Source organism: Apteryx mantelli, chromosome 3 (genome assembly GCF_036417845.1).
Source record: "Apteryx mantelli isolate bAptMan1 chromosome 3, bAptMan1.hap1, whole genome shotgun sequence".
In the NCBI taxonomy this organism is placed as follows: Eukaryota; Metazoa; Chordata; class Aves; order Apterygiformes; family Apterygidae; genus Apteryx; species Apteryx mantelli.
In genome coordinates, this window is record NC_089980.1 from 139672485 (window position 1) to 139690437 (window position 17953).

At 46.9% G+C, this 17953-nt stretch overlaps 1 protein-coding gene across 2 annotated transcripts; it reads right to left on the minus strand.

The window, feature by feature from the left end:
• Nucleotides 1-810: 810 nt before the first annotated feature.
• On the minus strand, nt 811-17661 carry HADHB (hydroxyacyl-CoA dehydrogenase trifunctional multienzyme complex subunit beta). 2 transcript variants are annotated; one of them, XM_067294488.1, is made up of 16 exons: nt 17609-17661; nt 14974-15048; nt 14548-14589; nt 12929-13028; nt 12245-12289; nt 10855-10954; nt 9501-9588; nt 8758-8945; nt 7253-7433; nt 6046-6167; nt 4485-4564; nt 4346-4393; nt 3842-3929; nt 3190-3264; nt 2540-2704; nt 811-1784 (listed from the first exon to the last, which is right to left on the minus strand). In XM_067294488.1, exons 2-16 carry the CDS (start codon nt 15038-15040, stop codon nt 1749-1751), a joined length of 1425 nt encoding a protein of 474 aa, XP_067150589.1. In that variant the 5' UTR covers nt 15041-15048; nt 17609-17661; the 3' UTR covers nt 811-1748. The 2 variants fall into 2 exon arrangements, with proteins under 2 accessions (XP_067150589.1, XP_013816615.2); XM_013961161.2 differs by lacking the exon at nt 17609-17661 and adding an exon at nt 15479-15534.
• Nucleotides 17662-17953: the final 292 nt, after the last annotated feature.

The window sequence follows — 17953 nt, forward strand, 5'->3', positions numbered from 1 at the left end:
CCCGCCGCGGCTCGGCTCGGCTCGGCTCGGCCCGCCCCGGGCGCTCCGCCGCCGCCGGGGGGGGGGGGGGGCCGCTCCGCCCCCGCCGCCGCCCCCGCCCAGCCCCGGGGTGCTCGGGCTGCCCCGGTGATGCTTCAACACCCGGCGGCGCTCAGGCAAATCCCAGCGGTGCTCAGGCGGCCCCGGGGGGGCTCAGGCAGCGCCCGCGACGCTTGGACAAACCCCCGGGGGATGCTCGGGCGCCTCTGGAGGATGCTCAGGAGGCTCTGGGGGGTTCTCGGGCAGCTCTGGGGGGGAGATGCTCCAGCGGCTCTGGGAAATGCTCCAGCGGCTCTGGGAAATGCTCCAGTGGCTCTGGGAGATGCTCCAGTGGCTCTGGGAGACGCTCAGGAGGCCCTGGGGTGCTCAGGCAGCACCTGCGATGCTTGGACAACCCCTGGGGGATGCTTGGGCAGCTCTGGGGGGGGGGGTGATGCTCAGGCAGCTCTGGGAGATGCTCAGGTGGCTCTGGGAGATGCTCGGGAAGCTCTTGGAAATGCTCAGGCAGCTCTGGGGGATGCTCAGGTGGCTCTGGAGGGTTCTCAGGCAGTTCTGGGGGGTAGATGCTTGGGCAGCTCTGGGGGCCTGGCTGCCTGGGGGTCACCCAGCTGTGGGCCCCCCCCCCCGACAGATCAGGGCTGGGACTATATCAGCGTCCGTCCCCCCCCCTTAGCCTGTTGCAGCCCCCAGTTACGCACTGGGAGAGGCATAACAAAGAGAGAACATAAGGAGATGAGTGAGGAAAATAATCCAGAATATCAACCAAAAGGCTAAGAACAACTGAAGTTTATTAACAACTTGATTCTGAATAAGCGTCACGTTGCGCTTTCTGCATTTTCAAAATGCTAGACACTGAAAATGTGGAACTAGGGGTCATAGAGAAGCAGGAATTACCAAAAAAAAAAAAAAAAAAACCACCTTCTCATAAAAGCATGTGTTATTTTGGTGATTTATTCAGACTCTAGAGCTCAAGGTGAATTCTGGGCAGTTTTCAGATAGTCTGTGTCCCATTTTCAAGAGATCAGAAAGCAGATACCTGGTAACATCTCAGAGCACATGGCCTTCAGAACGAGCAGCACGGAAAAAGTCCATACATTGCAGGCAAGGAGAAGGGGGGGGAAAAAAAGGTCAAAGTTTATATTTTTTCTGGTTTATTGTGGCTGTATTGTGGCTAACATCAGTGACACTCATTTCTCAGAAGCAATTTGCTAATTCCAATACTGTTTCGACATCCTGCAGCACGCTTCCTCCTGGCAAACCAGGTCAGCCAATTCAGTTTGAACCTGTTTCTAAAAATAACTGTTACTCTCTACAAGGGCACATTACACATCTTAGCCTGCAGACATTCAACACTTTACAGTTCTCCTTAACTCCAAATGTAATTCTTTGTACATAGTTTTGGAATCATTTTTTTCTCCACGTCATGTCCCCCCCCCCCCCGCAAAAAATCTTGTTTATAGAAGATTTACAGTGGAAATCTGTTTGGTTACAAGGACCCTAGACAGACTAAGAACCATATTAACTTTTCTGGGAACAGGGAATATTTTCTAGTGTGTGTTCATTGGTTGAAAATTATTAGCTGAGTAGCTAGAAGATATTTACAAAGGCCACCAAAAATCCTCAGAAGGATTGTACGTGTTATTAGTGCATTGAAATGACATTGCCAGGCACAGGACGTATGAACATCCATTCAGCAGTCTCTCGTCCCATTACTGAGGGTAAAGCTCCACTATCATCGCGTGCCCCTGAAATGAAGAGAGAGAACAGTCACAGAAAGGGCTAATTATTCCAGACACGCAGTCAATACGAGACACCCGCCTCCTGACCACAATAAACCAAAGGGGAGATGAAAACCCGGGGCCAAGTCACTAACAGGATTCTGCAGACAGCGGTTTGATGGCTTCGTAACACAGGTGCGCTTTGGGCCGGCCAAGAGAGCATCCTGACCAAGCATCACGCTGTTTTCAGGGCCAAACTAGCTCTTAAAGCAACTCAGTGAGGAAGCAACGTCCAGGCCAGCGCCCTTAGGTCACGAGAAGGCCAGCTACACTAGGTCCCTACAGAACTGCCACCGGGCACTACAACGTTGAACCAGGGCTCCCATCCAGAAGTCTCAAGAGCCACTGAAAATCTGGTACAGTCCCTCTCACCCCCATTTTTCATGTAAAGATCTTTCTTCCCAGGATTAGAAAGATCCTCACGTGCCACAATCTGGGCAGTCTTTATAAATGAGTCAGTAAACAAAACCCTCGGAACATGGGAGAAATCTCTCCTTCCCTTTCATATCTCAGAGGCAGCAACAGGCTGCGCTAGCCATTACACAGGAATGATTCCGATATTGGGCTGTGGAGTCTCTTAAGTGGATGAGACGGAGGCCCTGGCACTTCAGAGCTGTCCCATACCCATGTAACTGGACAAGACTTCACCGTACCGACAGGAGCAGAGATGCAACTACTGCCCCTCTTCAGAGGGAACAGGACACAGCACACGGCATTATTACCTGTCCTCCTGCAGCACAGGCAGCAACCAGACCGTACTGTCCTCCCTCCTTCTTCAATCTATGAGCAGCAGTAATTACTAGACGGCAACCAGTGGCAGCAAAAGGATGTCCCAGTGACAGGGAGCCACCCCAGGTATTGAACTTCTCCAGAGGTGGGGCTCCAACCTGCAGGAACACACAGAGGGACACACACAATCACCGGTCTGGAAGGAGACTGCCTGGCCTCGCCACGACACCACCAAACCTACAAGGCCAGCCTGGACTGCGGTGAAGTGTTCCTTAGCACGTAGAAACACCCAATGACAGTACAAAACCACACCAAAGGCTTTACTTCGTCATCTGCAGTCAGGTAGACCACAAGCTGCTAGAAGGTATGCAGAAAGACAAAGATTCTCCCATCACTTACAATTCTCTCCTCCCCAACTATTAGTATTATGGCTCTAGATCTCCACCTCCTGCTGTCAACAGGAATTCCATCATTCCCAAAGAAACTGCTCATACTGGGATTTGCTAATCCAAAGTTCAAGAAACATTACTTCTCACTGAACATAACAGAAGCCCTGCTTTGCAGCACCACCATACCTTTCTGCCACGTGGAATATGAACAACACTAAAACTAAGGATAAAAGCTTCCTGATTTGTGTCCTTACCTTCGACTTTCTGCCCATGTAGTTTTGTGCAAACCAGTCTGAATCCATAGCTTTCAGGTTGGCCAGAATTTGCCCCTGGAAGGGAAAAGAGGGCAACTTGAACAGGGATAACAGCAGACTTGAAGAAAAGCCTATGGACAGTGCTAGCTATCTAGCGCTAAGAGATATCTTGAGATTAGCTACAGCCAAAAAACCTAATACATCCAACTGCAGAAAAGTGTTTTACAGGATCGCCCCAATATTAGCTCAAACCTAGTTCAAGAAATACACTGTCCAGTTAACATGCCATCTCACCATATAAATACATATCACCAAACCAATTAGTAGATGACTTGGAGAAATGGTTTCTTTTCCATACAAGGGTCTTGGTGAAGTAAGATTTTTCAGGTTGTTTTAGAAGAATCTGTACTCACCTGGTGACTGCAAGCAACATAAGCCATCTTCAGCACAGATTATGTTAATGTATAAAATGTCAGCTATATATTTAAAATATATACAGTACTTACACACAGATGTAATTTTACATTTGTATCTACATGCAGTTCTACATTTAGTGAAAGTGTTAACAAGAGCTTTCACCAACATGAAAACAGAAGTCTACGGAACAGAATTTTACAGCTAGAGATGCCCTTAGAGTTCCAGAGTTACTTACGGCAAAGGCTTCGTGAAATTCAAATGCATCAATGTCAGCCATGGTTAGACCAGCCTTCTCTAGCACTTTGGGAGTAGCATATGTTGGGCTGAATAAGAGTTAAGAAACAGACGTCAAACATCAACATGTTTCCTCACAGTATTGCCCCCTTCTCCACAGTGAGCCACGTTACGTTCCTCCTCTCTAGGATGCATGGTACAGTTCTCAGCCTGTTCCACCCCAACTGAAACACAACCCCAAGTAACTACTAGTAGCGTCAACATGCCGAGATGCCCCTCAGCAAATGAAGGTGAATATTTCTGCCACAGCTCCTCTCTCAGGTCAGCCACCCCCCCATACCGAGTCACATCTAACACACCAGCTCTTACACCTTGCGAGAAGGCCTGAAGAGATGCAGTGTTTTAATTAGCTACCTCACAAAAAGCAAATATGTAACGGTAAGACAAGGGTGTTGTGCTAGTAGCAGAGGACTGCTAGGGGATGCTCTTCATTATCGTCACCTACCCGAGTAGCAGTTGGTCCTTTGGATCCTGGGACACATACACAAAGTCCCTGCACAGGAAAAATGCTATTAGTAACAGAAAGAGGAGAGGAAGGAAGCAAGAGCAGATTTCAGAGGCCATGCAGAGCGCTCCCTTTTTACCTTAGGTAGGCCTTTGGTTTGTATCCCATGGCCAGAGCCTTCTCCTCGGACATGAGCAGAATTGCCGAAGCACCATCTGTCTGAAACAGGCAGACAAACCAACCCAGTGAGGCAACTGCCTGAAGAGCAATCGCACCACGCACACAAAACGAGCCTGACAACTCTGTTGTAGAGCAGCTGGCAAAACAGTACCCCAAACATAACCAGTGTCCAGGCTCTGCCACGGCACCCAAAGACGTTCAGAGCAGACTCTGCTGTTGCATTCTTATGAATAACTGTTTGCCAAAGAGCTGTAACCAGACACGGGCCTCACACAAGAAGACAATTTCACGAGGAATTACTTATCTCCTAGGACATGCAGAAGCCTTATGGTATGGGACAAAAAACAAGTCACCATGACTAAGCAGGTGGATAGATGATCTGTGAATGATGTCAATAAACACACTGCTGAAGCACCTCACTACAGTCCAAATTCCCAAACTCTCCCTAATTTCAAGCAGGACAGAGGTGCCTAACTGCCCTGTTAACCCTGAGGACAAGCTGGTTTTCCCAAACACTCCCCTGTCCGTTCGGCTCCATTCCAAAACTGGAGTATAATTCTCAGATGACACAAGCCGTGGGTTCACCACAATGCAAAAATGAACTTGATGTCCTTGGCTCAGGGTCACCTACTACTGGGATAACAACCCTAAGCTGGCCTACAGATCTGCTGTGTACAGCACACCAACAGGGACTCAACAGTTCCTAACACCACCAAGACTATGACATTACCAGGCTTTCGTAAGTCCCCAGGAACCCTAAAGAATAAGTGTAATTGCTGCTGAAAGAGCCCCAGCATTAGTTACTTGCTTTCTCTGAAGTACTCATTACAGAGTGTGAAACTGCCTTTTAAACATACAAGAATCCATCGAGGCCGCATGCAGGAAAAGACAGTTGCCTCAAGCCTTCTGTGGGAGACTTTCCACGGCAGTCACCTTCTACTGAGTCACAGAAATTGGGGCTCAGATTCTCCTAGCCTAATTTACACAACTACTTTAGACTTCAGCATCTAAAAGGCTCCCTTTAAAGGTACTAGAGAAAGGTGCACCTGTAGAACACAGAGCTCATCATAGATGTGCTAAAGAAATCTCTCCCAGCCCTCTGTGGATTTCAGGGTAAGCCCTAAAGTGACGAGTTTAAACTCATCACTTTAAAACTACTAACTTCTAGATTTAAAATATGATTAATCCCATCCTGGGACAGAATTTCTGCATGTGCCTCTGAATGTCCACCGCTTTTTCCTCTTCAAAAGGCAGTTACCAAAAACACAAAAAAGGTAAAATACCATAAAACTTTAGGGGTTTAGTTCTGGATTTTAAATAGAGACAATCCATCCAGCACCCAAATTCACTAGATTATAATGCAGTTCGAAGCTACCCTTGCAAAGTCTTAAAACAGGTGATACCACAAAGGAGTCAATTCATTCAAACAGATGATATCATCTTAATCTAGGTAGCTCTGCGAAGCAGAGGGTAAAACAGTTTTCCCCTCTAGCTCACACGGTGATGGGAACATGCATTACCAGGAAGGATGAGTTGGCAGCTGTGACAGTTCCATACGGCTTGACAAAAGACGGCTTCAGCTTGCCCATCTGCTCCATTGAGGAAGGACGGATTCCATTATCTTTGGTTACTGTATCTTTGCCTATTGATGGGGGGAAAAAAAGTATTTATATTAAGAAAGTCAGCAACATACATGAATTTGCACATCAGAAGTCCAGAAAAAAATTCAGAAAACTCTCCTTTTTATGACAAATGGGAGGAGAAAGAAGGGAAAAAATCCATTAACGGTATCAGAATAATTGTAATGTGGCTAAAAATTAACACTTAAAAAAATTGAAGCTACATTACTTTCTCTTTAAAGACCAAAATAATAAGTGCTGAAGTCTACTTACATAAGAAAAAATTACCACTTGAAAAAAAACAGTTGATAAAAAAATTTAAATTTAGATTATAAAATCTAAATTGGAGAACTGTTTCTAAATCAGTACATGCCTGTGTCACAAATTTTGAGGAAGTCAGACCACTGTGAGGAAACAAATATATTCACCTTCAACTATACTGACTGCTTAAATAAGCCAGTTTACAAAAAGCACCAATTCTAGCTTAAAGACTATCTGAGTGTGGATCTATAGGTAAGGTCTCTTTAGGAAATGAACTACAAAGTAAAAATGAATAGGTACACCAAAGCCCTCCCACTGGCTGACTGCAGGATGAGGGTGGAACTCAGTCCACAGAAGGGACAGTTTAAAATTTGTCCCCAAGCTGTTTCAGATTTGAGCAATGACCAGGATGCCTGGTGAACTGAAGTCTTCCAAGTGAATCAAATTTCAGGTCTTCCTAAACAGCACCTGATTTATCAAACCAGGATTTCATTAGGCTTACTATTTGCTGTTAATAGTTTGGGGTATAAAAATTGGTTCTCTTGTCTGACTGAAAGAGCAGAGGGATTCTTCGTCAAATAGTTCTGATTTTCCTTGCTCTATCATCACGTTAGCAGGGAGAGGAGATGAGCACTACAGAATTTAGACATGCAAGAACAGTTTAGAAACATGTTCTTAGATAGTACTTTTTCAGGGACAAACAGGCTGCATATCAAAGACTCCAAATCCATAACTGAGATGCACAGAAAACTACAAATCTGAGCCCAGCCCTTCCTCTCCTTTTTTAAAATCAATTATTTCTTTATTGAACTACCACATGCTAGCTATGAAACACTTGCAGTTTTACCTGGCACTTTGAAGGGCACCACATCGAGCAGCAAGCCTCCATCCTGGGCTTTCTTGGCTAGTGTGTGCGAACGGAGGGCATACTCATCTTGCTCCACACGGGAGACTGCAAAGGCAGCAGCCAAACGATCGGCAGAGTGCCCCATGGTCTCGTTGGTGGAGAACTCGGCCACAGCTGGTAGCTACCGAAAGAAAAAGTAAAGTCAGCGTACATAAACACCTGTCCCTGCAGCGGTTACAGGCAATTATGAACCATGATTAAAGTTCGGAAGTCGGTTAAGCCCTATGTAATCAGTCAGTGAGGTCCTTCCATTAAATAGAGCAGCTACTGTTAGAGCTACACAAATAACACGTGGTACCATACCAGAATCCACTTAATCAAATGTATTAGAGGAACTGCCAGTTCTAGTGCATATGGTGGATAAAATGAGATCCACACTGCTGCTTGTCCCGGGGACTCAAGAACAGACTCCCTTATCAAAGGTGACTGGACTTTTGGGGTCAAGGTGAAACAACACATCCAGGGACCTTAAAAATCCATGCCAAAGACCTCCTCAAGCAAAACTAGAGACAGCAGGTCAGCTAAGTTCAGTTGCTTAGTTCAGCTTAGTTGCTAAGTTCAGCTTAGCTTTTATTCTTCCAACAGCACACAGGAAATTCCTGCATGCATTTAAGCCTGCATTTTCATACCTTATTTGGACTTGATCTCACCTCTACTATATGTACACTGCACTTCCGTGCATCGCGGCACTCGCTAAAGGAGGCCGTCAGCAGCATGAACGCACACAGTTTCTCATGAAGACCTCGGGTCACTCACTGGTAGTGAGGAGGGGAACACTCTCCCTTCCCATCTCCATGATTTCACAGTTCACCTTTCTCATGGTGTCAAAGACAGAGGAGAGCAGCTCCCTCTACAGCAAACTCCTGACACTAACCAGAAGACGGCCAGTTCTCATCACGGCCCACACATGGGAGCTGAACACAGTCAGTACCTGGCAGGATTTGGCCAGGAAGAGTCATCAAATTGTGCATTTCAGATGCATTAATCAAACAACAATTACTTTAATATCAGAGAGAAACATCCTCAGTATATTTAGTCTGTTACTTCTACTATTTAGGAAACAAAAATTCCTTTGACCCTTTAGGACTCTTGCATAAGCTTTATTTTGATGAAAAAGGCTTCTACTTTGTAGAGTCTCCAGCACACATTGGGCTAGGAGTTGCAGAAAGAGAGGGGGATTTTGAAGTCTTGAAATAAGTTAGGCTTATTGAAGACCAACATGTAAGAAAACCATTTAAAAACAAAGCAGGGATTAAAGAATGCTATAGAACTTGCATTAATCAACTGCAGTTCTAACCTAAAGCACAGGACAACAGAGAACCAACAAAGGTGAGCCACAGAAAGCAATCTCACCCCTTTTGAAATCCTTTTAAGCTCTCCAGTGAGTTTTACACCTCCTTATAAAATAGTTTAGCTTGAATATCTAAATGTGTGAAAAAAATTACCTCAGGAGCAAAGTAGTCAGGGCGAATTTTGGAAATCAGAGAGAGCTTTTGGCCCAAAGTCTTGGCTCTGTTAAGCGTGAGCATAGTCTTCCTCATCTTCCTACTGTGACGAATGGGAACATCCGACATTAACTCCACACCCCCTGCTACGACGACATCGCACTGGCCAGCCGCAATCATACCCACACCTACAGAACGAGAGAGAGCTTCCCATGAGAACCGTGGGGAGAAGCAACACTTACCACATTACTATCAGCAGATGTCCTTGGATGATACCACGTTTTGTTTCCTTCTCCGGCCTCTAGCTTTAGCCAAGTTATACAACACATACTAACCAGAGACTGAGCAGGCTGAACATGAGTTTTCTGACTCATACTAACTCTGTAACTTTACCTCCACTTCTCTTTGTCACATATGGCAGTTGGGAGAACAGTCTCCTTAGTGATTCAGGATAGTAACCAAGTCTCAATTTTTTGCTCAATTTAGGCTAAATCAAAGATGACAGTAGCCTTCCTAAAAGGCAGTAACTTCCTTATCAAGCCTGAGTCTTTACCTCTCAAGCTAACATGGACACTGAGCAGATACTACTGCTGAATGCAAATGGTGTCAAGCCGCTGGCAGGCCTACAGCAGATACTCAATTCGTATAATATTTTGTTGGTTCAAAAACTTTTCCCTTCCATCCCAGAATTTTTTCAGATGCTTAGTTTTCAAAACCACAACTTGTTCTTCCAGCCAACATACCTGTAGTCATAGCCTGGTTTGAAGAAATGCAAGCCATAGTGACCGTGTGGGCTGGAGTTTTGTCAGAGAAACCAGCTCCCAAGGCAGCCTACGAGCGATAAAGAATGACGGTTACACCTGTGCCTCTGCCTCCACGGGGCTAGAGCCGCCCTCTGCGCAGTAACACACCTTCGCAGACTAAGCTGAAAACAAGTGCATCAAGTTTCCATCCGACCAATTACTGCATCAGCCATGCCTCCCTCCCCGGCCGGACTCTCGAAACAGGAGGAGAAGGCAGCTGCCCAGCTGTCCAGGCTCTCAGCCAGGTATGGGGGCAATCACCCACCAGCCCCCTGCCCAATTAATAAAGGAACAAATTAATCACACACCTCATGATTCCCTAAAGAGCTTTCAAACATACAACATTGTCTTTGCCTCCCCTTATTTGCAAAGGCAGCACATGAAAAGAATTATTTAGATAGACCTCCGAGTACAAGGCACTGAGACTTGCTCTGCACAGAACAGAAAACACTTCTTGTGGTTCAGGCTTGCCAGAAAGCAGCGTCTCATTTGACCCAGCTGAGAGCACAGGCTCCCGTCACAGGAGAACTGCCTACACCAGGACCTTCCCTAGTTGAGACGTGGCCAACTAGTTTAAAGTTCAACAGTTGTTCCCAAGTTAAAATTAAACCACAGCCTCATCTGACTGGTACGTGACCAAAGCAAGTATTTGCATACACAAGGATAAAACTGCCGATGGAATTGGAGATACTGATCATCTCGTAAGTCTTTCCAGCACAGGTTACGTAATGCTTTTGGTGGCTGCAAACAGTATCAAGGCTTCAGATTATAGATAATCACATGCCATCTCCATAACATTACTTTAGTGGACCAGGTTCTTTCTTTGTATAAGACATGAATTGCGTTTTTTTGCCTGCCAGAAGAAAGCGCAGCCAAGCTACTACATTTCAAATCATTCAAATGCTGCATCTGATCAGTCAACTAAAATAAATAAATACCACAATAAAGCAACATATCACAGCATGTTCTGATCCTGTCAAGTACTTCTGGCAAGCCAGCATCCAAGTCCAACTGGCAGTCAGAGTTGAGTGATCGGCAATCATTAACAAAAGCTCCCCTTTCAGGGAAGAATCAAGCAGAGGCTTCACAGCATCAAAATAAACTTAACCTATGGTAGATTTCAACAGGAGGCAGAATCCCACAGAGTTATTTTATGGACAATACTGTACAACTAGCTTATATTCCCAAACCGTGTTTAAATGAACTGCAAAATAGATTCTCTTTCACAGGGTTTGTTATCTTCATGCTAGCTGCTTAAATCAGGCTTACAGGAGAAATGCTGCACATAACCCACCTCTCTGGCAACGTTACTTGTTTTCACTTCCTGGATAACTGTGCCATAAACAATGTAATCAACAACATCCCGTGGGACACTGGTCCGGTTCAGCAACCCTCTGAGAGAAGACAGAAACAAACAGAATTTGCACCAAGTAAGCAATAACCTTGCCATAGTCCTCAAACATCCATCTTCCACCAGTCGAGCCAGAGAACACGGCAACAACAGAGCTACATATTGTACTCCTAATTCAGAAGAAATCTTGCATGCACACATACTTAATGAAAGGTATAATTGACTATAGACTGCAAATGATCATAGTGATACTATCACTATATAAATGACTATATAGATAGTTTCATGAAAGCAGTTACTCTTCTTCCCCCATAGAAGTGGCTGTTAATATCTTCCCTAATTTGGAACATTCTGACATCAAAATTAAAGGAATAAGGGCTCAGGGATAACAAAGCCAATTACCTTTAGTATAGGAACATGTAAGAGTCTCATAAAGACATATAGAAAACGAGCAGTTAAGCTTTCACAGTTCATTAGAAAACACATCGCACAATTTGCCAGAACATCTTGGCAACTATGCTAAGACAGCAAATCCCATTGTGGGCACTGATTAAGGCTAGTGGGATTCAAATGTAGTTTCATGCATTGCAAAACACCCAATAAAACTAAAAACACCTCAGTAAAGACCTTCTCTCCAGCAGTGCACTAAAACCACCTCAGCCTTCAATCTCTGGGGCACAGCCCTCACACACCTAACACGCTGCCTGTCAACCTAACTGGCCTTCCTCTGGCTCCCCAAAGACGGCATTCAGATTTGGCATGACTACACCCAACTCCACACCTCGCGATCTTTCCTCGTGACTTGAAATCTCCATCCTCCCCAAGTCATGCCTGGTCAACAGTACTCTTCTCGACAGCGTTTTGCCCTGTTTCTTAATTAAAAAGAGCGCTGCTGGTGACCTACAGCTCTTGTCAAATCACAGCAGGATGGGAGCGACATTCAAGACAACAGAATTAGCCTGTTACTCTCCATGTCACTTAGCTTGCTTTGAATTGCCCAGATGTTTTTGTCTTGAACTGTAAGCACACTGAGACAGTAGCTAAGACCTCTATTAGAGAACCATACACAGCCAGAATTCAAATCAACTGAAATTAGTCAAGCGGGACAACAACACAATCTGCTTTTGCACAAGTCTATTGTGCACCCTACTGCTTGAACCACCTACCAAGGCAGCGGCAGACCATGAAAAATGAAGCACTTGGATTGTATTGTTCAGCAACAAAACTAGAACCTTGGCGCTCGGCTTTGCTGAAGCCACTGTACCAACACCAGGACCCCAGGAGTCCAGCGGAAGACAGTTTTTTGAACTCTTTTGACATTCAGTTTACTTACTGCAATGCTGCTCTGGCTAAGTCATGGGGCATAAGATCCGCATACCTGGAAGTTTGAGAAGAGAGGCAGAAACTTACTGTCAGAAACCAAAGGAGATGTCTTCTTCACCAGAGCACTCTAAGTGTACATCAGCAGCACAGAACTGGTGAAGACACCAGAAATGCTCTGAATCACAGGGACAGTGCATTTGTAAGTAAACACGTCATACCTGAGGTTATGAGGACTATCTATGTGTAAGTCAGCATACAATCACTACACTAAAGCACTGAAAAGCAGCAGTAACAGAATAAAGATATTCTCTCCGGTCCTAATTTGGCTGTGAATTTGGTGGTATAATAGTCTAACAAGAAGAGTCTACAGTAGATTCTCTGCTACTGTCCAGCTAGTTTTGTGAAACTCTTTGCTTTATCTGCTATAGGGGCATCAATGGGTTCCTCCAGACATGCAGCACAAATTTGCATTCTCCTTCGAATTCACATTCATGGCCAATCTTCTTCAAGCCCTGTTTTTTCATAATATAAACTGGAAAATAACTGCCAGCAGTCTAACTCGGCCATTTCAGTATTTTTTTGTACAAAAGTAACTACATTGAAATCAACAGAGCAAACCGTACCCAACATTTTTCACAGAAAAATTCTACTACCAATCAAGTTAACATACATTTTCTTATTATTTTATACTTACGAGGTGCCAGATTGCAAAAATGGAATACGGACGCCCTCTACCACAACAATATTCTTCACGCCACTTTTGGCTAATGTCTTCTTACTCTTAGGCTGGACAGCTTAGGGAGAAGTTTAAGTAATTATTAACACGAATCTGAGCAAGCTTAAAGCAAGATCCTGTTAAAGCTACTACAAAACTTGAGAAAGAGTCCCCTTTGGTGTATAAGTCAAAACCAGAGTAGGTAGGAGACCTGGGGTGAAATCTTGTCTCTGGTTGAGCATGTGATCTGGGAAAAATGATTTAACAACACAGGATTTCAGCTTCCCCCATCAGCAGAGAGATTCATCTATAGCTCTACTGAGGCAATGGCACAGCTGAGAATAGAGGCACATACTTCTCAATCTCCAGTACTACTGACAAAAATATTGCAGGAAAAGACACCTCTAAAAATGCTGAATGACTTATAAATGCAGCAGACCAAATTCAAAGCCCTGCAACCAGAATAAGATCTCCCAGTCTCTCACTTGGGGAGCAGCAAGGACTGCAAACAACAATCCACCTTTCACAGCAACTGTTCACGTATGTGCTCTTATTGCACAGCGAAGGTGAGACAACTCACAGTGAATCAAAACAGTGCAAGAAGTCAACTAGCTTTCACTTCCATAGGAAAGTAGTAGTAAAAAAAGGGCATATTGCTGCTGTGGGTAACTTGCTACTTCCTCATAACGCGTGGGAATATCTCAGGTTCGAGATAAAACAACATCATGATACAGTATCATTTGATAGGCCACTGTCAGAGCTATTCTAGAGTGACAATTAACAAGGAGTTCAATGACAATTTCCTAACGCAGTCAGGCTTACAATTCTCAACCAGCATACACAGCAGCACGAGGCAGCTGCCGTTACAAGCCAGAAAAGGAAAAGGCATGTAAAAGCAGATTAAATCCAGCTAAGTACCGTGCTCAAGCAAGTGAAAGCACAAGTACGAAACTCCAGCACTACACTTGAGCTATATAAGAGGGCTCTCCAGGCAAAGCTAAGGAGACAAGTGGGAGCTGCTGTCTAGGCCAATTTCCGCAATCCAGGCAGCTCAAAGCATCAGAGTCACCCGAGCAACCCCAGAATGAGTCCCAGAACCCTGCATTACCCAAACTGCTTAAAAACAGTCACATCTAACAATCAATTAATTGTGCGCGCTGAGTTGCTCTACCGAGACCTGAGCCTCTTATGGGTCTTACTGGAGCTTAGAGCTAATTCCACAAGCCTCTCCTAGTCAGGGACAGTCCCCATTCCTCCTGGGCAAGAGGCCTGGTTATAACTGGACAACATATAATCTCCCAGCTTAGCTTCTCTGTTTAGATCCTAGAAATAGCAATCTATCAGGTGATAATGCGGCACAAGCTCCAAACCGAGCACAATTGTTGGGTGTGAGGGGGATTCAGATGTCTAGAGGACTCAACTGGAAGCACTGTTTTGCCCGTAGTTTTACTAGTTTGCAACTTTAGAAAGGCACTCTTGAATTAATGAAGTCTGCCTTGTGTTTCTGAGATCTGTGTAGGAGTCTCTGGAAAAGGGAGGCAGCTTCAAAAATAGTCTCTAGTACAAACCCCCGGGGATTCCTGATGCTTTCACTTTACCTGCTGCTTGTAACTGTGAAGAGCAGCTGAGTGATCTGGCAGCTGGAAAACAAGAACCAAAAAAAGTAGGATTTGTCAAATCATAAGTGACAAAAATGTTTCTAGCTATTTTTGTTAGAAATGTTAAAAAAGAAGATCATGTTCCAACATGACAAGTGCACCTGAACATTTACAAGTTTTGGTTTTTTTAATTTACTGTGTTCATAAAAACAATATAATATATATTACCAGTTAACATGAGATTCCTCCCACAGTGGAAGATGCGGGAAACAACAAATATGTCAGCAATGGAATTAGTTGTTAAAAAAAAAAAATACAATGTAACAGATATTCAGACACAAGCGTCCCTTCGAAATGTAATGCTTAAAACAAACAGAACTTTATGACCTATCAATTCAAGCCTTTAATGAATGTAAAGATACTTACAGACCCTGGCAGCCCATGCTGAGGAAGCAGGGAGGTCTCTGATGATACGGGTCAACATGGAAGTCATTTTGAGATCTAGAGAGGTGAAGAAAGACCGCTATTAGTCCAATCTGCCTTATTCAGAACAATTTCAAGGTAAGCAGTCTGCCTGATTCACACAAGTCAAAAAAGTGGAGAAAGAGAAGACACATCAAGGGCAGTCAAGTGCAGCAGCACCGGGAATTACTTTCTGTTACACTTTTGAACAGCATCTAACACATGATTAGTCTGGCTTATGACTGTGGCCTGCAAACATTCCTGTAAATATATAGTCATCTCCCCGATGACCCAGCACTGCAGCAGCCAGCACAGTTTTAGATTCCCCTCGCAATAACTGTTCCACCACTTCCCCACTGGAAAATTGTCTCCGAGCCCAGGCAATCTCACTGCCAGCATGACTCTCCTAATGCACTCTCCTTGGCACAACCCCACGCCACTACCCTGAGTTTTATCTGCTGATTCTAACCTCAGTAACTTTTGTTGTGTATCCCCATGGGAAGTAGAACAAGCTGGTAAGCAACCCCCCAAGGCTTCCTCCGCGGCCTTCTCCAGAGCTCATTCCAAAACAGGATCACCAGGCTTCCCTACAGACGAACCCTCAGCTGCAGTTTTTCCTGCCAAGGGCAAAAAAGGGCCCTGCAGCTCCAGCTCTTCAGCCGCCTCCAAACAACATTCACTACAGAGCTTACTCTTTCACGCTTTTAATGTTCAAAGCGACAGCACTCTCTCTCTTCCAAACACAGACACGCTTTCTCTAGAGAGCTAGAGGAACACCTGCAGTCCCACTCCCAGCCCATCCTCACCCAAGTACAGCAGCTCCCTTCGGCTTCTCAGAACTCAACATCCTGCCAGCCACCCCCTTCCACACTTGCACCTCGCTCCCTACAGCTCAGACAACCGATGGAGCAACGCTCGTTCCCCGGCCCTCTCAGCTGCGCTTGCGTCCCACAAGTCTTAGTCTCCCCTCATCGATAAGGGTCCAAAACAAGAGACCTCCTTCGAGCCACCCTTCTCCCCGTTGCCTCTGTGCGAGTTCTCTTCCTCCATCTGTGTCCAGCTCTCTCCCCACACCCAGCTGAACCTCCCCCCCAATCTTCCGTGCCCGGTTTACACACGTCACCCACTTCCCCTCCTCTCCAGGGGCCCAGAACAGACCCACCCGCTGCGCACTGCACAGCTGCTCCCTCACACACCCACAGGCCTGACTGGTCTCGCCCCCAGTACGTGCGATATCCTCCCCGTTTTCAGAATAGTCACCTGGCCTCCAGGTACCCCAACCAGACAACCCCTACAACACGCACACGCACACAGAGCGATCCAGCCAAATCTCTCCAGAATCCGCAACATCTGCCCAGTTTACAGAACAGCCCGCCCTCCCCTTCCTCCCTCCACGCACCCCACAACGCCACCGGACACGCTGCAGCCTGCCCCTCGTTCACACAGAGCAGCCACCCTCTCACCTGCACACACTACACATCCACCCCTTGCACACACAGCGCACACACGCTCTCATAAACACACTCGCAAACACACGCACCTCTTCATACACACACACCCTCACTGCACTGCACACCCCAGACATGCTGCACACCCACCCAGCGCAAACGCACATCCCACATGCATCCTCACCCACACACCCCACACTACACATCCACCCCTTCTCCACACACCCCCCACACAAGTTCTCGTGCTCAAAATCACACACACACACCTTTGCACACCCACCCCAAAAAGCTCTCACACGCACTATACACCCACTCCTTGCACACACAACACCACACATCACAGACACACTACGCACCCACTCCTTGTACCTGCACATCCGGCACACCCACAGACCCGCCACACTACGCAGTCACTCCTCTCACACTCGCCCCAGGCAGTTCACACGAACCACACACCCCAGACACGCTACCCCCCATCCCTGTACACACGCACCACTGACCCGCAGACGCACTACATCCACTGCTCGCGGGCACACGCCACGCACTAGACGTGCACTCTTCACACACGCACCCCAGGCAGCTCGCACACCCCACACACCCACAGGCACGCTACACACAGACTCCTTGTACACATGCACCACACTCCAAACAAACTACACCCACACTTCTACACACGTGTATACCCCACACTCCCCGTGCTACACATCCACTTCTCCTGCAGAAACCTCAGTTCACACAGCCCAGAGACACACGCACACCACACTCCTCAAAAACACACCTGTACTAGATGTCCGCTTCTCTCGCACACACCCCGGACACACACCGCACACCCCAAATACACGCTACATACCCCAGACACACACCGCGCACGCTCCCCCCACACTACACATCCACGACTCGCACCCCACACGCACCCCTGGCGCGCACAAACACCGCGCACACACCAAGCTGCGCGTCCCGCTCTCTCACACACCTCGGGAGGTTCACACCGGCCCCAGACAGGCCGCGCACACATAATGTACACGTATATACACGCACATATGTATATATGTACACATATATACATATGCAGAGCTTCCCCCCCGCACTGCGCACCTCCGTCACACGCACAAGCCCCCCTTCACCCCGCGTCCCCGCCGCTGCCCGCGCACCTCCGTCCCGTCCCGTCCCCGCCGCCGCCTGCGCACTGCCGCCGCCTGCCCGCCCGCCGCGCCGCCACTCAGGAAGGACCCTATTCCGCGCCCGCGCCCCGCCCCTCTCGGGCTGCCCTAACGCTCGCCTGATAGAGGCGGCGAGCCGGGCAGCCCGGCGCCCCCCCTCCAGCCGTCCTGACCGTCGCTCCCGTTCGGAGAAGGTGGCAACCGGAAGACGCCCCACGGCGAGCGGAGCCAAGCGTGGAGAGCGGGAGACGAAGGCGACAGCGGGAGCAGGCAGCGCTGCGGGCAGCCTCCGGCGGGGCGGGGCGGGCAGGGAGGGGAGGGCGCGGCGAAGCCCCC

What these genes read in the sequence shown, in the direction of transcription:
- HADHB (XM_067294488.1), bottom strand. Translation starts at nt 15,040, where the DNA reads ATGACTTCCATGTTGACCCGTATCATCAGAGACCTCCCTGCTTCCTCA. An exon ending in TTCACAGTTACAAGCAGCAG is followed by an intron (nt 13,029 to 14,547) that starts GTAAAGTGAAAG and finishes CTTCTCCCTAAG; the next exon opens with CTGTCCAGCCTAAGAGTAAG. An exon ending in AAGGACCAACTGCTACTCGG is followed by an intron (nt 3,930 to 4,345) that starts GTAGGTGACGAT and finishes ACTCTTATTCAG; the next exon opens with CCCAACATATGCTACTCCCA.